Raw genomic sequence first — 18244 nt, forward strand, 5'->3', positions numbered from 1 at the left:
TCTTTTGCATAAACACAGATTACATAATTTTTTTAAAAAAGAGAGAGAAAAATTTGTGTTCTTCGTACTGTTCTGATGAGGTTATTGCTGGTAGAATTAACAGCCAAATCTGGAAAACGGTGTCTTTGCCGACTTTGCTCTGCACTCTTGCTAAAAAAAAAAAAATTGGAAACTCGCTCAGGTCATCTTTCGCTTGATGCAAAAGGAGGCCAGGCTTATGACTCTGTTCTCTATGTGAGGAGCCATTTTGACAGTAGAAAAATATAAAGGTGGAAATATCAGACTTTTTCTCCCTGTGACTGAGCTGTCTGATTTTCTTTGTTTGCTTGTGAAAAAAATTAGTGGCCAAATCATCCACATGATATTCCTGCTCATATACAACTGTGGGAATGGGGTAGTGCAGATAATCCCATGTACTTGGTGCACTGGATTTGAATAGCTCTCCAATCAATGATCAATGACTGATGGGGAAGAAAAAGGCATAAAATTCAAAGCATTCAGATATTACCATATTGCATATCTAAACCAGGCTGCAGGCATGACTTTATTTACACTCCCTTACTTCAACCATCTGGGGAGCAGAACTGTTGTTGCCAAGTCTCCACAATAGGCTTGACTTTGCTGATGTGTGGATGGGCGGGGGTGTGGGATCAATGTAACCCTTGGAGAGCTGCCTGGCTTATGGGATACGCAGCACCGAGCAACTGCTAATTCCCAGCGGAACGCCTGGATCCCTCTTGTTCTGACGTTAAAGGAGGAGCATTCACTCCAAATCGGTTCGGGACGCCATCATTCGCATGACAAATAGCCATTAAGCTCAACCAATCCTGAGCCAAATAGCAATGAATACACACGCTGTGACATAAAATGAATGAGACGTCTCGCCAATTAAAGCACCAGTTCTGTGCTGGATATCGTCAACGGGACCCATTATCAGGCCTAAACACGCACACGATGAGTTTGTGAGTCTTTTTTGCCTCCCCCCAATCTTGTCTGCCATTTATATAACTCTAACAAAGCAAATTGTTCTCTCAAAATGATAATGATGTCAAAGAAAAAGAAAGTTGTAATAAAAAAAATGTCATTTCCCAGAGAGTTTTGAGAAGGAAGAGAGTATTCACTAGGTGCTGGGCTGTGTTGAACACTCACAGCCAACTTCCTTCTTTGAAATTAGTTTTGGAAATGTCAGCTGAACGACCCAACTCTACAGTTTGGATACGATACCTTTTTTCTTGGTTGAATCTGGTCGTCCGTGTATTGTACTTAAGTGCTGAAATGAATATTACTTTTGAAAATGGTTTTAAGATTCTGTCGAGCAATTTAATATTTCTCAACTGTAGCTTACTGGATCAGAAAGTTTCTCTTTGGCTGAGTTTGAATTGAATTGAAGTGTGTGTGTGTGTGTGTGTGTGTGTGTGTGTGTGTGTGTGTGTGTCTGTGTGTGTTTTGTGATGCTTCCAACAGGTCAATGAAGACCAGGTGCAACAGATGGAGAAAGAGAATAGTTTCATCACGCGCTGGAACGACAAGAAGGACACCACAGTAAGTCAACCCGCAGAACCCAAATGGAAATCACCCATGGGTGTTTTGCCTGTTTTGTGTGTGTGTGTGTGCGCGCGTGTGTGTGCGTGTATTGATTTGCTTGCATGCGCTAAGGTCTCTCAAATCAGGGAGTCATTTGAACAGATTTCCTGTTTTTCTGGCAAAAATGATGGGGAGGGGGTTAAGGGGAAGGCGGAGGATGCAAGAGCAGGCGGGTGAGGAAAAAGGGCTTTTGTTCCTGTTAACCTTTGCGGCAGGTACTTTATGCCTAGATGCCTCTGCTGAGAAAAACATTTGGTTCAGATAACTGGGGAAAAAAATTAAATCACATGCGGCTGCTGTTGTTGAAATGTGAAGTAAGTTGTTTATGCCCGCTCCTTTCTACTCTCTCCCTTTGTCCATAGACGTTCACAGCATGTCTGCTGCTGTGAGGCAGGAGGGTTACTCAGTGGAAAGCCAGTGCTATTATAAAACTGTCGGAGGTGAAAATTGGGACAGCATTTTGGCTATGGATATGAATTTGGAGGTGTTATGGTCTGCACCTAGGAAAACTATGGTTGGCAAAAAGAAAGTTATTATTTTTTTCATTTGAAATAATCATTTACAGCATAGGGAAGATTTCCCTGAGATAATGGGTGAGCTGATTTCAGGTATGATTTAAATTTTTAGCAAACATTATTAAGCAACTTGAACCCAGTCGAGGTAACAACTCATTCGGAAGTGCAAATTAAAAGTTTTAACCTGAACGTCCACCATATTCATCCATTTCATGCAGAGCTGCTTTCTAGTAGCTCTTACAAAGAAATGTGAAAATCCACACACACACATCTCGTGGTTCACGGTGCATTTAATAAGCCTAATCTTCTAAAATGAGAAGATTTACTATTGAACTATTCAGACTACAGTGTGGATGCTGCTAAAAGGAAAGGAAGGTGTTAAGGTACAGGATGTAGGCTTTGCTGAACAAATGGCTTTTGGGTCTGCACTTATGTGCTTCTGACACTTGTAGGAAGGTTGTCTGAGGGGCTTGGCCCCGCAGGTGAAGGTTCTGACCTCATCCGTTTCTTTTTAAAGGCAGAGGATGACAAGGATGTCTTTAACCTGCAAGTGGATAGTGTGGCTAGACGGGGGAGTAACTAAATCAGTGACATAAGGAGGTGCAAAGCAATGTCATGCCTTCTAAGTTAGAAGTGACTCTTCAAAATTAATAGTTGAATTAATTAAGGTGAGTGCAAAGAGAGTATGGCTTTGGGAGCTGTAACATATTTTGACATATTTTTGTTGCATGTGCTAGCTTCTCCAGAAAGATGCCGACATCTTTATTTTTTCTGTCTTTTTGACCGGACAAGTGTAATGTTTGTAATGTATGTCTGCTCTTCCTCCCATCACATAACAATGGAAGGGAAGGAGGTAAAGTGGGCTGAGCAAACCAAGATGGCCTTATATCTGAGGGTGACATTTTCACAATTACAGCTTTTGCTCCATTGGGTTGAATGACTGTAATTTCATTGTCATTTTAGGTCCATGGGAGTCAGAATAGGCTTCCTCCCTCTTATCATGCGATAGTTCTCCCAGCTCAAGCCGGTAATGGACCTCGGTTCACCTGCACATTAAAATGGCAAAGGAAAAGTAACTGTGTGTTCCAGATAGCCAAAGGAAAAGAAACCACTTTGTGCTCATTTAGTTACTCATTTTCCAGAGATGGATTACCACTCTCCTTGGACTGCCAGAAATTTGGTCTTGGTGCCTTAATTAAGCTAAAAAATAAGCAAAATTTTTACGCTCTCACTTAACTTCTGTGGTTTTTCACACCAAAAAAGTTAAGTTTTTAATTGAAAGGCGGAGAGGATCAGTGCTCCAATGCTTGGAGAAAGGTGCCATAATTCGTACTGACAAGAGAAATATTACTGGGAATCTGACCTCCTGAATGTCAGGCAGGAAGGCGTTTCAATTTCACAGAGGTTACATTTATTTAGAAAATTATATTTTCTCTGTCGTCTTCTATCTGTTGATCTGCAAGTGAAAAATTCAAAGAATCAAAGATCGTTACCACTCTCGTGTTTTTGCATTACATACAGAGCTGCATCAAGGAGGTTTATCTTAAATTTAGCGTAATTTAGCTTACCTTGGCGTGAGGATTGGAAGCAGGGGAAACAGCTAGCCCAGCTGTGTTGTACGTTAAAAGTTTAGGTTATCTTAACACCTCAAAAGCTTGGATTCCATAATAAATCCTGAGTGTTTTTCTAAGTGCATCTTCAAAAACATTTTTAAGCTCACACTTAAAGTTAAGACCTGAGGAAAGCATTTCAGTTTTAGTGTAGGTGAAAGATTCATCCTACGCTTACACCTTACACAAGTATTTCTGTCTAACGCGTTGTCTTTATTTAGCCAGGTTTTGCATTCCATTATCACTACTGTGTTTACTTTGCTTCCGGCGCCCCAAAAACGACCTTTTGGTTTTCACGAATCCTCCAACCATTTCTCTTACTTTTATCCATTTAGATTCATGCCACACTGGAGCAAGGAATTTAGGAGAAAAGCCAATTAATCCAGCTGCATTGTTTTTCTAATTCAACTGATCTCTCTGTCTCACTCTGTTTTTTTTTTTTTTTTTTCCTTCCTTTTTCTCTCCCTCCTCAGTTCTCTCCAGCTGGGGACTTGATCTTCGAGGTGTACCTGGAAAAGAGAGAACCGGAGAACTGCTGTTTAATCAAGGTATAAGAGTGTGAGTGTGTGTGTGTGTGTGTGTTTGTGTGTTAATGTGTGCGACCTGTACTTTCAGCAGGCATGTGGGCATGTGCCTCTCTGCGTATACCTGCTTTCCCATAGGTCCTTCAGTGGTAAGGTGAAATAAGAGAGAGGAAGGGGAGATAGAGTATGGGATGAAGGCAGGTGAAAGAGGAGAAAGAATGAGGGATGAGGGTGGTTAGAGTGAGAGGTTGATAGAATAGGGCCGAGACATTTGTGGTTTAACCTGATGGGATTACGACCAATGACATAAATCAAAAGCGAACTAATCAAAGAAATGTCTGATTTAATTGTGTGAGTAATTGCATTTTACGAGGAACGCAGGCCGCTGTAGGTTATGGATTCCTTTCAGGTCTTCAACGGCGGTAGAATAGAGATGGGGTTAAAGAGGAACTCTCAGCTGCTCAGTTAGACTTTAATACTCCGCTTTCTCTCTGTGAAGTAAGGTAGCACGTTGTAGCACAGCTGTTCGTCTAATAAGTAGACGAAAAACTAGAGGCCAATAAGGACAAATACCTTGACAAAGAAGCAAGTATGTAATCAGTGTACTGTGTACATGGCTGCTAGACAAATATCTTTGCGATAAAAAGTTACATGTTAAACATTGAATGGCTCTTCAAAGGGAGAGATGGTTAAAGGCAGTGGTATCGACCCAGAGAGCTTATGATCTGTGCTTTTATATTCAGGATGTTTCTTTTTTTTAATTCGTTTTGTTGTTTGCCTAGGCATGGATTTATCTGATTGTTGTGTTTGCGGTAGGTCTCCCCCAGCATGCGGTCCATGGAGCTTGCAGAAACTGCTCTGAGCATGAGGAACATCACCTCTAAATCTGACTTCTGGACCACCTTTGAAGTCATTGAGAATGGAGAGCTAGGTATGCAGGATTTCCCAGATAAAGGGTTGCCCTCCAGTCGCCTCGTGATATTGACTTGAATCGTAAAGAATCCCGAAGACGCTACATTTCAAAGAGTGAGGATTCAAAATTAGAAGGGTTCAATCACCAATAATAACAAAGATCTGAGTTAAACCGGTGTTAGTTAGAATTGCCAGTCGGCCTATAGACCGGTAGTTCCCCGCAAGATAATGCTTAGAGATAATTACAAGAAAAAATATATTTCTGCCACACATTATGTACATTTTTACCGAAAGCTTTGCTTTTTCATTGCGAAATACTGGATAGTTAGTTTTATCTCTTTCATACCTCTAAAATTAAAGAAGGGAATATCACTCTTTGGTTATAGTGCTTCAATTTTAAACCTTGTGATCCTTTTAAAGTAAATAACTTCACTTCAAAAGGTTCACAAGCAAATCAAGTTTTGAAAAATCTGTTTTCTGCTGCCTTTTGTGGCTGTTGCCAACCTTTTAACAGAAATGTTCGTAATGCAAATAATTTGCATTAGAAAACAGCAATTGTATGGAAGTACGGTGACTATTTATTTTGGTCAGTTATCTATCATTATTGGCACTTGCCCCTTTTTTTTGCATTAGCAGAATATGTTTTGGGGTAAACACACTGCCACCACGATGACATTATACATCAAAAATGTTGCTTAGCAACTCAAAGTATCAAAGTAGCAAAAATCAACATAATTACCACTTCTTAGTATTCATTTGGAGGACTCGAACAAGCATTTTATTTTAATCAACCAGAAGAGCATCTTCAGGAACGAATACCACATTCTTCCTTTTTGCTCGAGTCAAGGATTCCTTAATTTTTTAATTGAAGTGCTACAGTAGACCTATCAAATGCGATTATGTTTCTGTACGCTGATTTTTCTAAAAATGATTGCCTTCGACAGAGTAGTCTTTAGCTTTGTCTTAATATCACTGTGTTAATGTACAATCATGCAATTCATATTTTTAAACACATCGTGGCTATTATCATGATACGTAATTTCCTTTTTTTCCTCATTTAAATTGAGTTTTTAATTCAGCCTCTACATTAATTACTGACTACTCTCAGCTGCGGCTTCAATTCCAGTGCATTGTGATGCATTGTGGAAAAACTTACCGTTGGATGTACACTTCTGAAAGACCCCTGCTCATTTTAAGAACACGGACTATTTTTTTCCCTGTCATTAGACACCTGCTCCATAATAACAACTAAACGACGCTGTTTAAAGGATTTGAGAGTAAAAACTCTATTTCGTATATTAAATTAAAATTCTTTGCTCTAAACTTTCCGCTGTCATGCAAAGATCACATTTCCTCTCATCAGAAGACCTTGTGATTATTAGATAATGCTATCTCTAAAATGAACCAGTCTCTGTGAACATGGAAGCACACTGAGAAATTAGCCAAGCATCGTCGGTTTGATGATATGCACATTAATTAATCATCTTAACCATCATATGTCATAAATTACCTTAATCTTCCTTGCATGATCAACCTGGGGAGCTGACCCACCTCATCTCGCATTAATATGCACTGATGAAACCTCAAGCCTCACACACTCGCATTTGATCAAACCACAGGAAGCAGAAAGCAAAGGGAAGTCAAAGTTGAGCTTTGTCGTGAAGTTGCTTCGCTGGCGGTCCCTGTGCACTTTTCATCAGTTCAGTGAGAGTTTATACCATGCTCTTCTTATGTTTGTTTTTCTCATCGCAAAGTTACAGAGGGCACACCGTCCTCTTCTAAAAATGAAGGTGTGTTGCATACTGAATATATTTACGGCTCGGCATATTTTCCATGCCAAGACAATATGTCTGTGGAAGAGTAAACAGTCAAGCTATTTTGAAGACGGTAGCGTGACAGGTTTTGCTCATGAAAACCACAAAGAAGGGAGGGAAATTTGCGTTAATTAGCCATTTGGGGGGATAGCTACAGATAAACAGTGTTATCGAGAACAATAGGCAGAAAACGGGAGCTAATATTTGTTGGGAAATGAGGAACTAATTCCATGGCCTGGGTCTGCAGAGATCCCAGAGAGAAGATAAGCCCAATGTTATGAATAAGTTATGCCATTGTGGCTCTTTTTACCTCCTTCGGTTATGAAAAACAGGGGAGTGTAGAGATGGAGGCATCAGAGCAGGGGTGGTGGTACACAACTTATCTACTTTTTTCTTGGCTGATAGCATGTACCCTGTTCACCATTTAAGAAGAGATAATAGGTCTATTTTGCACATGAGTGTGTTTTTATAATCAGGTCCTGATATGCTGGGGATAAATTAAACTTCTCTGTGATGAAAATGGGGAGAACAACAACATCATTTTATTTGGTTAAGTAGAATTAGTCATGGATTTTATGATACGAGGTTGTGATTTTGTTTTATGCATTTATGATTCATGTAAGACCAGAGGACAGAATGTCTTTGATGTGGGTGGTTGACTTTTGAGACCGTCTTTTTCTTTGACCATTGCTATTTCCTAGCAGATTCTGCCTGCCAAGCATTCCCCTCCCTCTGAACCCATGTCTTTTATTTTCAACAGAGCGACCGTTGCACCACAGTGAGAAGATCCTTGAGCAGGTGTTGGAGTGGAGTGCCTTGGACTGCCCTAGATCTGCTTTTCTTGTTATAAAGAAGTTTGCAGGGGCCAAAAATGTGGCTTATGGGGAAGGTAAAGTATGCTATCGAAGGTATAAAGCTGTTCAAAATGTTGTCTTTGCAGAATGCAATGTATGCAAAATAGCCCACATGCTGCATAAAAATCAGCATGTACTAGTTATGTGTCATTGATCTTTGTAGGACTACAACTGTTTGTTTTTTCATTATTTGAACCTGTTGAAAACCCTTTTCTTTATGTTGATTGTTTTCTTTGTGCCAGTAATTTCCAAACAACTTTTGCAGTCACGTGATGTATGGAAAGATCGTTGAGTGACTAACTGATCAAATTAGATGTGACTTTAGAAATATATAAATAATACCATACTGAGTCAGCTGTAACACCTGAGTATCATGTGTTGTGATTGAGAGTGCATGAAAAACTATGTAGCAAAAGAGCTGAGAAGTTAAAACAGTACGCTTAAAGTAATAGATGAGCAGTTGAAATAGATTGCGCAAAATAATATATAAAAGGTCGAAAAAGTTGCCATTAGGTAAAAGTAATGGATAACCAGTTAAATTAGTTAGCTTACAGTAATGGATAAACTGTTGAAATAGCTAAAAGTAATGGATTAACAAATGAAATAGTTGTCTATATCTAAAAGCAAGTGATAAACATTTTACATAGTTTGCTAAATTTGATGGATAAATAGTTAAAATAGAAAGCTAAAAGCAATGGATAAAACAAAACATCCTGATTCTGCAACTTAGCGTGGTAGTAATTTACTAGTTACTTGAGTGGTAGTAACTTGACCAAACCAACAAAAGCATCAGTTAAATTGTGTGGGAGGAAAAAAAACACACTGCAACAATATCCATTTTAAATTGAATGAATAGTTTTAAATAAAGCCTAGTTAAAAATCAATTCAAATTTGGTACATGATGGCTGGTGTTGATGTCGTGGTACTTGAGTTCATCAGCCAGGCTGTGGGATACGTCTGGACAAAATTTAAAAAAGAAAAAAAGGTTGGGTCAACTGTTGTATGCAGTTTTAGAAAATAGTGGAAATTGCCCATCACAAGTTCCCAGAACCAGTGGTGACATGTTCAGATGATATGAAAGGAAATGAAATAACAGAAAAAAGCATAAAACAAAATAACTATGTAAACATCACATTTTTAAATCTGAAAATGGCTACATTTTGGTGGCATCTATGCTTCATAAATGACTCGTATCTTGACTTATAATCAGTTACAAAAATTGATGTCGATCAAAGCATTGATTAAACCAACTAATCAGTTGATAGTCTAGTGCTTCCGCTTTGGGCTGACAGAAAATATGCCGTTCTCATCAATCTGATCGTGTTTTACAGCAGACCAAAGTCAGTTTATAAAAGGCGACTATCTGAAGTTCAGCGATGGATCTTCCAAACTGCTGTCGGGGCACAAATTCCAAGACAAATATGTTGTACTACGTGCAGAGAAGCTGTTGCTCTACAGAGATATCAAGGTGAGCACACTTTTATTTCTGGCTTAATCTACTGCCACATCTACTGTAAACATTCGCCACTATGGGTTTTTTGCATGCAAACATAAAGTGTCTTGTGAACGGAGCGTGCCTTGTATCACGAGGGAATTTAAAATGTGATACAGCAGTTAAAGAAAAACCAAAATGTGTTAAAACAGTTGCCTACATGCCTACAACCGCATAGATCAAACTCCACCTAAACGCTCTCTGCTCTATACCCCTGGCGACATGTCCGTCTCTTGGTTCCAAATCTTCAAATTAAGGAGGTATATACACCATACTTATGGGAGTGGACTTTCTCTTTTAAAAAATGTAGAATACAGTGGTTTCCCTGGGGGGCCATTTCTTTTCAGCACATTTCTGCAGCTGAAACATGGGATTCATAAAGGAGTGAGAAGTGTTAATAATTGATGGAGGTGCAGTAATTCTGGCAGCGGGGGGTTGTGTTTTTGGGGGGGACTCACTGAAAGCTTTTTTAAATACCAGGTTGCACATGCATGTGGCTAATTAATGTGTGAATGCCGAGGAAATTAGAGGTGTTACTAATTTAATTGATATTTTTTGGCCTCTTGAATTGTCCCCAGGTCCAACATAGTGCAAATTATGTCGGAAGAAACAGGGAATGGTTGGTGGGTTGTGATGTGTAGGTGTCAGAGGCGAGCTATAACTTTGTTTTGTTCACTTTGTTCTCTTCTACTTTGTTCTTTGTTGCTTGGAAGAAGAGGTTTCCCAGTAATGATTTAAATGGTCCTGTTGTGATGCTGTGAAATGGCACAGATCATTTGTTGCCATTTTATCTTGGTTTGTTTAGTTGAGTTGAGTTTAATGTGTTTTTCCTTCATTTGTTCATCCATAATATCCAATTGTTTTTGTTTTTTTCATTTTTCATTCTTGCAGAGCACTAAAGCAGAGAAAGCGGTCCAACTCAAGTCTGTGAAATGTTACCTAGGCCTGAAGAAAAAGCTCAAACCTCCAAGCAGGTAATCTGTGCTCACAAGCATAATAAATCTCTCTTGTCTTTTTAAAGAAAAAAAAAAAATCTTCCCTAAATCCGAAAGTGTGTGAATGAGAGAGGGACTGAAATCTCTGCGGTAAATTTAGTAAAACTACCCAAATGAACCGTCTCAGTCGCATGTCTTGCTTTGCCACATTTTCAGTTCTCACTAATACTGTGGATATAAATGAACACAGCTACATTTGACAATTTGATGCAATGCGGACCATTAAGGCCTGACACTGGGCTCTTAAAGACATGGAATGAACATAATAAACATAACGTTTCATGAAATTTCAACTGTACACTCTTTTCATTGCAAGAAGAAAAAGGCTATAAGCAAGAAAACGGTGGTTAAAAAATGTGCCTTAAGCTCAACATGAAGGTCAGTGAATGATTTAAAATGGCCTTCTTAAATAATGAAAAATCAATCGGGGGAATGTTTTGTTACGTTGTTACACATAAGGAGTAAAATACTTATGTGACAGTAGATTGTAAAAAAGTCATAACTCTTTTTTTGTCGGTCATATTAATACCTTGGCCACTAAGCAAACTCAGTCTGTTGTAGAGGATAATGAGATGCAGTTAAATGCTCTGCAAGAAGCTAGTAAGTGGACCTTGAGTTAAGCGTGTTTTTATGTAAAACTACTGTTCCCAAGGTCGATATCGAACGTTCACACTCTTTCATAAGGTGTAAAGATGTTTAGGTGCCAACAGGGCTACAAATGTTACACCTGCTTCTCGCAGACATTAAATCACACACAATTGCCCCTGCCACAGCGGTCAATCAACAATTAAAGGCCAGTTTTAGTGGCCATTTGTTTAAATTTCCAACAGTTTGTGTCTAAGCTCTTAGTCCCCAAAGATATATTGCCCTTTCTCTTCTCTCAAAAGTTTTGCCGCACCAAGAGATATCCAAGCCACACCTGACCCCATCTTATTTTTCACTGTAATGAAACTGATTAAATGTAATTGCATTTTAACAAATATAAATTATCAAACTCTGCTTCCTCGGAGAGAAAACATTGCTGCTACTGTTTTATTTTAATGATCTTCTATTATTATAATTTATGACACATGCCAAACCCACCGCAGTTCTTGTTGGTCAAACAAAGAGGACATTTTTTGAGAAGCCAAACCTTATATTTCACATTACCCGATTATAATTCCTCTTAATTTTCCCCATATCGGAATTTCGAGTCTGGGGAACCGTGAAAAATGAGTCCAGCAAGCAATTGTCTGCATTACGCAGTCCTTTCACGGGAGAAAAACTGGATGGGGAGAAGAAGTGGGAGATGAAGCGCGAGAGGGAAAGAGGGACAGAAGGAAAGAATGATGCAGTGTGGTATAGATATACTGTTGAGTGGGCTGTGGGAGAAGTGCTACTGTGAATAAAAATCATAAAGACTGAGTGCTGAAGAAGGAGAGAATCATAGTGAGAGGGTTAGGAGAGGCAGCGCTCCAGTACCTCATTAGGCAGAGGTCTGTCTGTGAACGGCCTACTGCAGGGTTGGATCAGTTGCCTTAACTCTCAGGAGTGGTGCTTCGGGCTGGAGGTTCTGTATCTCTGCCCCCTCTCTCGCTTTGTTCTTCCCCCACTTCTCTGCTCCTGTTCAGCCGCAGCTGTGAAGGGTTTCAGGGAGGGTGTATTCTCCGGGAAGGTGGTCTTTTCACCTTGGACTGCCTCTGTGCAGTTTAATTCGCACAAACACACACATGCAGCATATACACGTGTACGTACACTTTTAAGCGTACAAAAAACTCGGCGTGTGGGAAGAGGGTCACTTAATTCATCTTGCAGCATCGTACAATTAACCGTATTCATGTGTGTTCATTTGCTGCAAATGCAACAGACTCAGTTAAGGTTGCTATAGATGAATTTTCCCTTGCAAAACTACATTTTAGAGATTCAGTATCTCTTGCTTCTCTCATGAGAACAGCACGTGCTCAGTGTATCGTATACTTTAGCCCAGAGCATACTTAGGTAAGCCCATGCATAAACATATGGGCTGGAACTTGCATTGATTAACTTAATTAAATCCGCTGTTTAGCACTTGGCATTTGTAGTGAACTTTATTTCCTCTTTGCATTTTAATGAAAAGGTTTTGACCTGCTGTTATATTTAACAACACTTTCTCACCAAGTTTTTTTTTTTTCTTAGTGTTGAGTTGGATACTTAAAAATTCCATGTGTCCTTTTCGCGAAAACATGTTTTCTCACCTCTGTCCCCATAAGACATTGGTGCACGTGACATTGAAAGCCTCAGTTTGCAGAGGCAAAATCCCCAAATCTGACCCATGTCCTTTTCGTTTCAACAGCTGGGGCTTCACAGTCTACGCTGATAAACAGCAATGGTGAGTGCCATGCAGATGTTCTCCAGTTCAATCATTGATGGGTGTGACTATTGCCCTTTCCAATTAAAAATATCTCTAAAACAGACGGAATCAAGTGGCAGAGAGTTAAAAAATTGAAGTTAAAGCCCTTTGTAGTGATCTATGGTGAGAGGCTGCTGTCTGGTCGGTGGTTAGGAAGTGAAAAAAATCTACAACTACCCACCCATAATGAGCTGCCTACTGAGTTGGCAAATGCAATTCCTTGGTGAAAACTGGGCACGCCACTCTTATATCATTTCTGAAATCAGTATAAACTTATTCAGATGTATTTTTAAAGTTATTTAAATAAGACCTCTCTGAATAGGAAGGGAACATTTATGACATACTCGATGAGGGAACAACAGCACTCAAAGGAATTTTAAGGTATAAGAGGATGCTTGGTTTTGGTTTTTTTTAGCCATGCTTGCAATGAGGCTCTTGGTTTATCAGTTCAGTACTTTGTTCCAGACTAAAATATCTCATTTATTTGATGGATTTTCATGTGTGTTTAGCTCTAATTAGCAACTTTGCATGCTAACATGCTATGCTAAGATGGTGAACAGGTTAAACTTTATATTTGTTAAGTACTCGCATGTTAGCATTGTCATGCATTGAGCATGTTAGTATGTTGACGTTATTATTTAGCTCAAAGTACTGCTGTCTACATACAGCCCCACAGGGCTGCTTGCATAGCTGTACACTCATAGTCTTGCTAGCTGGAATATAGTCATTTGTTCATCTGTTTACCATGTGACACCGAGGTCTTCGGGGCCGTTTTCAAACTTTGTGTCATTTGGATGTAAAGAAGAGCAGAGAAGAAGTGAAAAATAAAATAAAGGGAATGTTTATTCCTTAACAAGTGCCTTCCGTATATGCCAAAGAAAAGTTAGTTTTAGTCCCTTTTATTTACATAGCCCAGATTCCCAAAGGGGTTTCAATAATAGCATACATACAATACAGTCCAGTACTTGACCACATTAGCAGACACCCGAAATAGCTCAAAAACAAACAGAATACTGTAAAAACCTGAATAGATGACAAGTACTATTTACACCATCATCCTAGCTTGTTACTTACAGCACTAATCACTGCAGCAAAGGGATACTTTCCCCATGCAGAATCATGTAATCATAGTTAATGGCAGCCTGCCCACCTATCATCAAGTCAGTTTACAGTGATCAATGAACTGTCCCCTCAGAATAAACTGCGTCCGGTGCAGTGACTCGCCAAATCAAGTCACCTGTTTAAAATGATTGTGAAAATAACGAAGAGGAACTCAGTGACTGATGTGAGCAAGCATTTCCTCCTCAGGCATTTGTGCTGCGAGAAGGAGGAGGCGCAGGTCAGCTGGGTGACGGACATCATCGGGATGAAGGTAAGATGATGTGCAACAGAGACGTCAGATCAAGAGTGAGGAATTCACACATGCAAAAGCTTGAAGTAATTTAATGAGTAGAAGCATCCAGCAGGAAAACTGTGCCCTTTCTGTAACTCTTTTACTGTTGCGTTACAAGCCAAAAATATCAATAAATGTGACATGCCCATGCGGACACATCCTCCCTCCTTATTTGGATGAAAAATATGCTCGATTACAGCTGGAATAAATCATCTTTTACAATCCATATCTCAGAACAAGGAGATAGGATAAATCATATTTTCCCCAATCATCCATTTCCATTGTGCTTTCACATAAACAAGGAAAGAACTGTAAAGTTTTCGAGGTCACTCAGCAATAACATAAATCATTTTATGTGGAAAAGCTGTGAGAATAAGGTCAAGGCGACTGTAACAATCGCATTGTGGTACTTAGCCCCCAGATACAGCTAAGTGTTGTCGCTGTCAGTCGCTGACACAGCACATATGACATAAATAATGCAAGACAAAGCAAACACAGGGAGAACAGCCATGGATGTGTCATATTTTTGTATTATTTTTCACTCTCCCATTCATTGCTGCTATTTTTTAGTGAATAACATCTTGTTTCCTCATTAGACTGAATACATGTCTAGTTTCTGCCCATTTCCAAGTAAATGAATATAAATTGAACATCACGCTCATCCTAAACTGAAAGATCAAACCGAGCTTTCCCAGCTCTGTATTGTATGCTCAGCACATTCTCACATTCTCTGCATTAACCCACCGCTCGGTTTCCTTTATGGGAAACCCATCTGCAACACAGTGTTGTTTATCACACTTGCTTACTGTAAAAGCCATTTAGTGCCTTAGTTTGGTTTAGCAAGTAAAAAGGGCAACATTGTCAGGGAGGGAATTGATCTAAAGGGGAAGCCAATTTTTCTGTTTTTTCTAAGTGTTTCAAGGTGTTTATTTCAGTGGGCTCAGTGACTTTTCTTTGCTCTTTGGAGAAGCCCTTAGCTCTGCAACAACTAAATCTATAACAGACTGGAGCCGGCTAAAAATATTAGGTTTCTCCTCCAAAATCCGCTAAATATCTGGATTGTCAGCTTCCAACACAGGGGCTTGTGGGAAGGACACAGGACTTGTGGGAAGGGCAGAGAGAAAGTGTAGGTGAGAAAGACAGAGAGCACTTCAGTGTTCTTGAATTCCTTTCTCTTACCTGTTAGCGAGCATCATACTCCGACAGTTGCCATAGCAACTAGCGATGGAGGGCCTCATTTTGAAATGAGGTGGAATGGGTTGTGGTGGCGGTGGTGAGGGTTTTGGGGGGGGGTTGGGGGAGGACGTAAAGGTCCAAGGACAGGTCGTGGCGGTGATCAAATAACGATTTGTTAGAGACAGTTCTATAGGTCCGGGGTCAGAGTGCCAGAGATCAGAATTCAAAGTCAGACTGCTGTGCATGTGTATCTGTATAGAAGTGGAGAGTACCCATCCAAAGCATACTGTACGTAACTTAGTTCATGTTGATTCACTGCCTTTATTTTCTCTATCTTTGTTGTCCACATTCAATAACCATCACAAGTAGGTTTATTAGTTCCCTACTAGTCATTTCTGCTGTTGGCTGTGTGTCTTCAGTACGGTTCTGACGTCTGTCCAGAGACTGTCAACGCAAAAGAAGCTGCAGATCACAAATCCTCCAGAGGGGGAGCTGCGACTGAAGGCTGCGAGATTCCACCACACAGCCATAATCCCAGCAAACAGGTGAGGAAAGCAAGCAATGGCAGTCTTAATTTCTGCTCATTTGTATAATATATATAATATTTAATATTTACTAACATCGCTGGGCTAAACATGTGATTTATTTTATTATTTTTAATGCAGTCTATTACATGGGAAGTGTCCAAGTTTGCCATCATAATTTATTAACAATACACTTAAATAGCTGTGAATGAACAATTTAAGTTGTTTTAACTAGTGCTTTTTTTCCTTGCTGATATTCTTTCATATTTATTTTGGCCTCTGACTGTGTTTCAGCTACAATTAATGTTACATTTGAAGAAGCAGATGATCCACTTTTCAGTGCCTCAGCTTGAGAATTGCTTTCAATGCTTCTCTCAAAGCAGAAACCTTCTGCTTTGTAGTTGACTTGAATTTGGTCTACTGCAATCCATGTTTATCTTCCAGGTTTGCCCACAGCTGACCAAAAGAAGGATTTCTCTTGGTGGTGTCAACCAGGGAACAGCCAAAGATGGTGGTCTTTTCCAGACCAACACCACAGCCAACTCCCCAAAGCACAACAACCTGCTCAAGGCCCCAGAGGTCCCACACAGAAGACCTTCTTTGGACGTAGGCCAACCTCCACAGCTCCCTTCCCCGTCCCTGTCCAGACACTCGCAGCCCATGGCTTTGCCTGATCCTCCTAGGAGGGGCAGCAAAACCACCAGCAAGGGACCCGCTCTGAGCAGGGAGGGTATGATGCCGCCTAATCTGCTGAATGAATTGAATTTGGTGCTAAGCAAGAATGGTCGGAGTGCCAAGAACGATGACTGGCAGGAAGAGAAGTGAGCAGGAGAAAGAAAGGTACTTAGAACGGTCAGTTCGAACTGTAAGAAAAACATTACAGGGCTGAGTAGTGAGAGAAAAGTGTGGAGACTGACAAAGAGAGACCACACAGTGCATATGGAGACTAAGTTACTTTCATGAAGGGGGGTCATAGCCTGAAGACTGCTTTTCAACTAGGATATATAAAGCAATGCCGATACACAAAGGGATGTGGAAAACAGGTGCAGGAGACATGGAGGTCATGCAGACCTCGGCTGGACATGGCACTGACCCAAGCACTACAAAATGTGATGTATATTCCGCTCTTCTAAAGTCTGAAATCGAACAAAAATACGTTCCAATGTCAAACCTCAGAAAGTTCCAGAAAGACTCCAAACTTCTTGCTTCATGCTTTCACTTTTCCAATTACTATGAAAAGGCTGTTTTGTGTACGTCTGAAAAGTATTGTGATACTTAAACATTTACCTTTTTCTTAGTAGCACTTTTGCTGCTAAAATACTCAGGCATGTGCAAAAATGCAAAGAAAATGATGCATACGTGCATATCCAGTTCAAAAGAGAAGAGCACGTTTAGGGTCCTCTAGACATTAACAGTGGCTAATAGCCTGTTTTCATAGACAAGGGATGGTGGGCAATCTCATATGTAATTATTTGTAATTATTTACTTTTTTGTAGCCGTGAACATTGTGACCTTTTACTGTACAGTTACTAGCAGTGTTTTTTAGCATATCATCCTGTGGCCCGACACTTCAAACACTGCACTGGCTGCCACCAAATGTAATTTTAATGTAAAGTATGAATATATAAATAAACATTGCAAAATGCTTTAACATGCTTTTTTACTGAACTGTTTAATCTTTAATGATACGATAATTCCGTTTGCCTAATATTTTAGTGTAAGTTGTGCCTTCATGTTCAGTGTTTTCTTCCAATAACAAAATGATTTATGCTAAACATTAGCCAAATATAGCTTGGTCATCTTTTCGCTAGCTGGTTTTTGTATGCCTATTGCTAAAAACACACCTCACAATATAAAATACGGCTGCCTTGGAAGAGCAGGATTAAGTGACCATTTGCAGAAGACTCTCAAAAGTTCTGGAAGACTTGAGATTTGTACTAAACTTTAAAAAAAACGAAACAAATACATACACATATATATATATATATATATATATATATATATATATATATATATATATATATATCATATATCATCATTTTTTTTTTTTTTTTTTTTGAGTTTTTGATATACAGTCAAGTCAGCAGACACTGAAAGACGGACACATTCGATACAGTAACAGTGAACCAACAAATTACCTTTAGCAGAAATACTGTACACTCTCTTGTGTTCTGTGAACACACCTGCAAGATTTAAGAAGTGGAGTCCTGGAAGCTCATAGAGCAACTTTAACCCCGTTGGGGATTTCATCTTCCATCTTTGACTTATTTATATGTAATTGTATAATTATTTTATTCGTAGATTTCATTAAATTCTGCTTTTTCTCGAGTGAGAAGTAAGAATAAACTCCCCATCTCACGCTCCTGTTGAATAATGTATAGCAGTTGGAAAATGCGCACGTAGGCAATTGTCACACAGGTTTCTCCATGAAAAATTCATATTAACATTTTATTTTTATTATGCCTCATACACCAGCTGCTTTT

At 39.5% G+C, this 18244-nt stretch overlaps 1 protein-coding gene across 1 annotated transcript in view; it reads left to right on the forward strand.

Annotated features, from left to right (window-relative positions):
• zmp:0000000660 (arf-GAP with Rho-GAP domain, ANK repeat and PH domain-containing protein 2) overlaps positions 1–17639 on the forward strand; it is a 120829-nt gene extending 103190 nt beyond the window's left edge. Inside the window, exons 24-33 of the mRNA XM_040141476.1 lie at positions 1465–1542; positions 4183–4257; positions 5050–5164; positions 7720–7848; positions 9145–9281; positions 10197–10279; positions 12612–12647; positions 13977–14040; positions 15657–15782; positions 16206–17639. Of these exons, the coding sequence (XP_039997410.1) occupies positions 1465–1542; positions 4183–4257; positions 5050–5164; positions 7720–7848; positions 9145–9281; positions 10197–10279; positions 12612–12647; positions 13977–14040; positions 15657–15782; positions 16206–16586 (1224 nt within the window). The 3' untranslated portion in view covers positions 16587–17639. The remainder of the gene's footprint in view (positions 1–1464; positions 1543–4182; positions 4258–5049; positions 5165–7719; positions 7849–9144; positions 9282–10196; positions 10280–12611; positions 12648–13976; positions 14041–15656; positions 15783–16205) is intronic.
• The last annotated feature ends 605 nt before the right edge of the window (positions 17640–18244 follow it).

The sequence above is a fragment of the Xiphias gladius genome, chromosome 12, assembly GCF_016859285.1.
Source record: "Xiphias gladius isolate SHS-SW01 ecotype Sanya breed wild chromosome 12, ASM1685928v1, whole genome shotgun sequence".
Classification (NCBI taxonomy): domain Eukaryota; kingdom Metazoa; phylum Chordata; class Actinopteri; order Istiophoriformes; family Xiphiidae; genus Xiphias; species Xiphias gladius.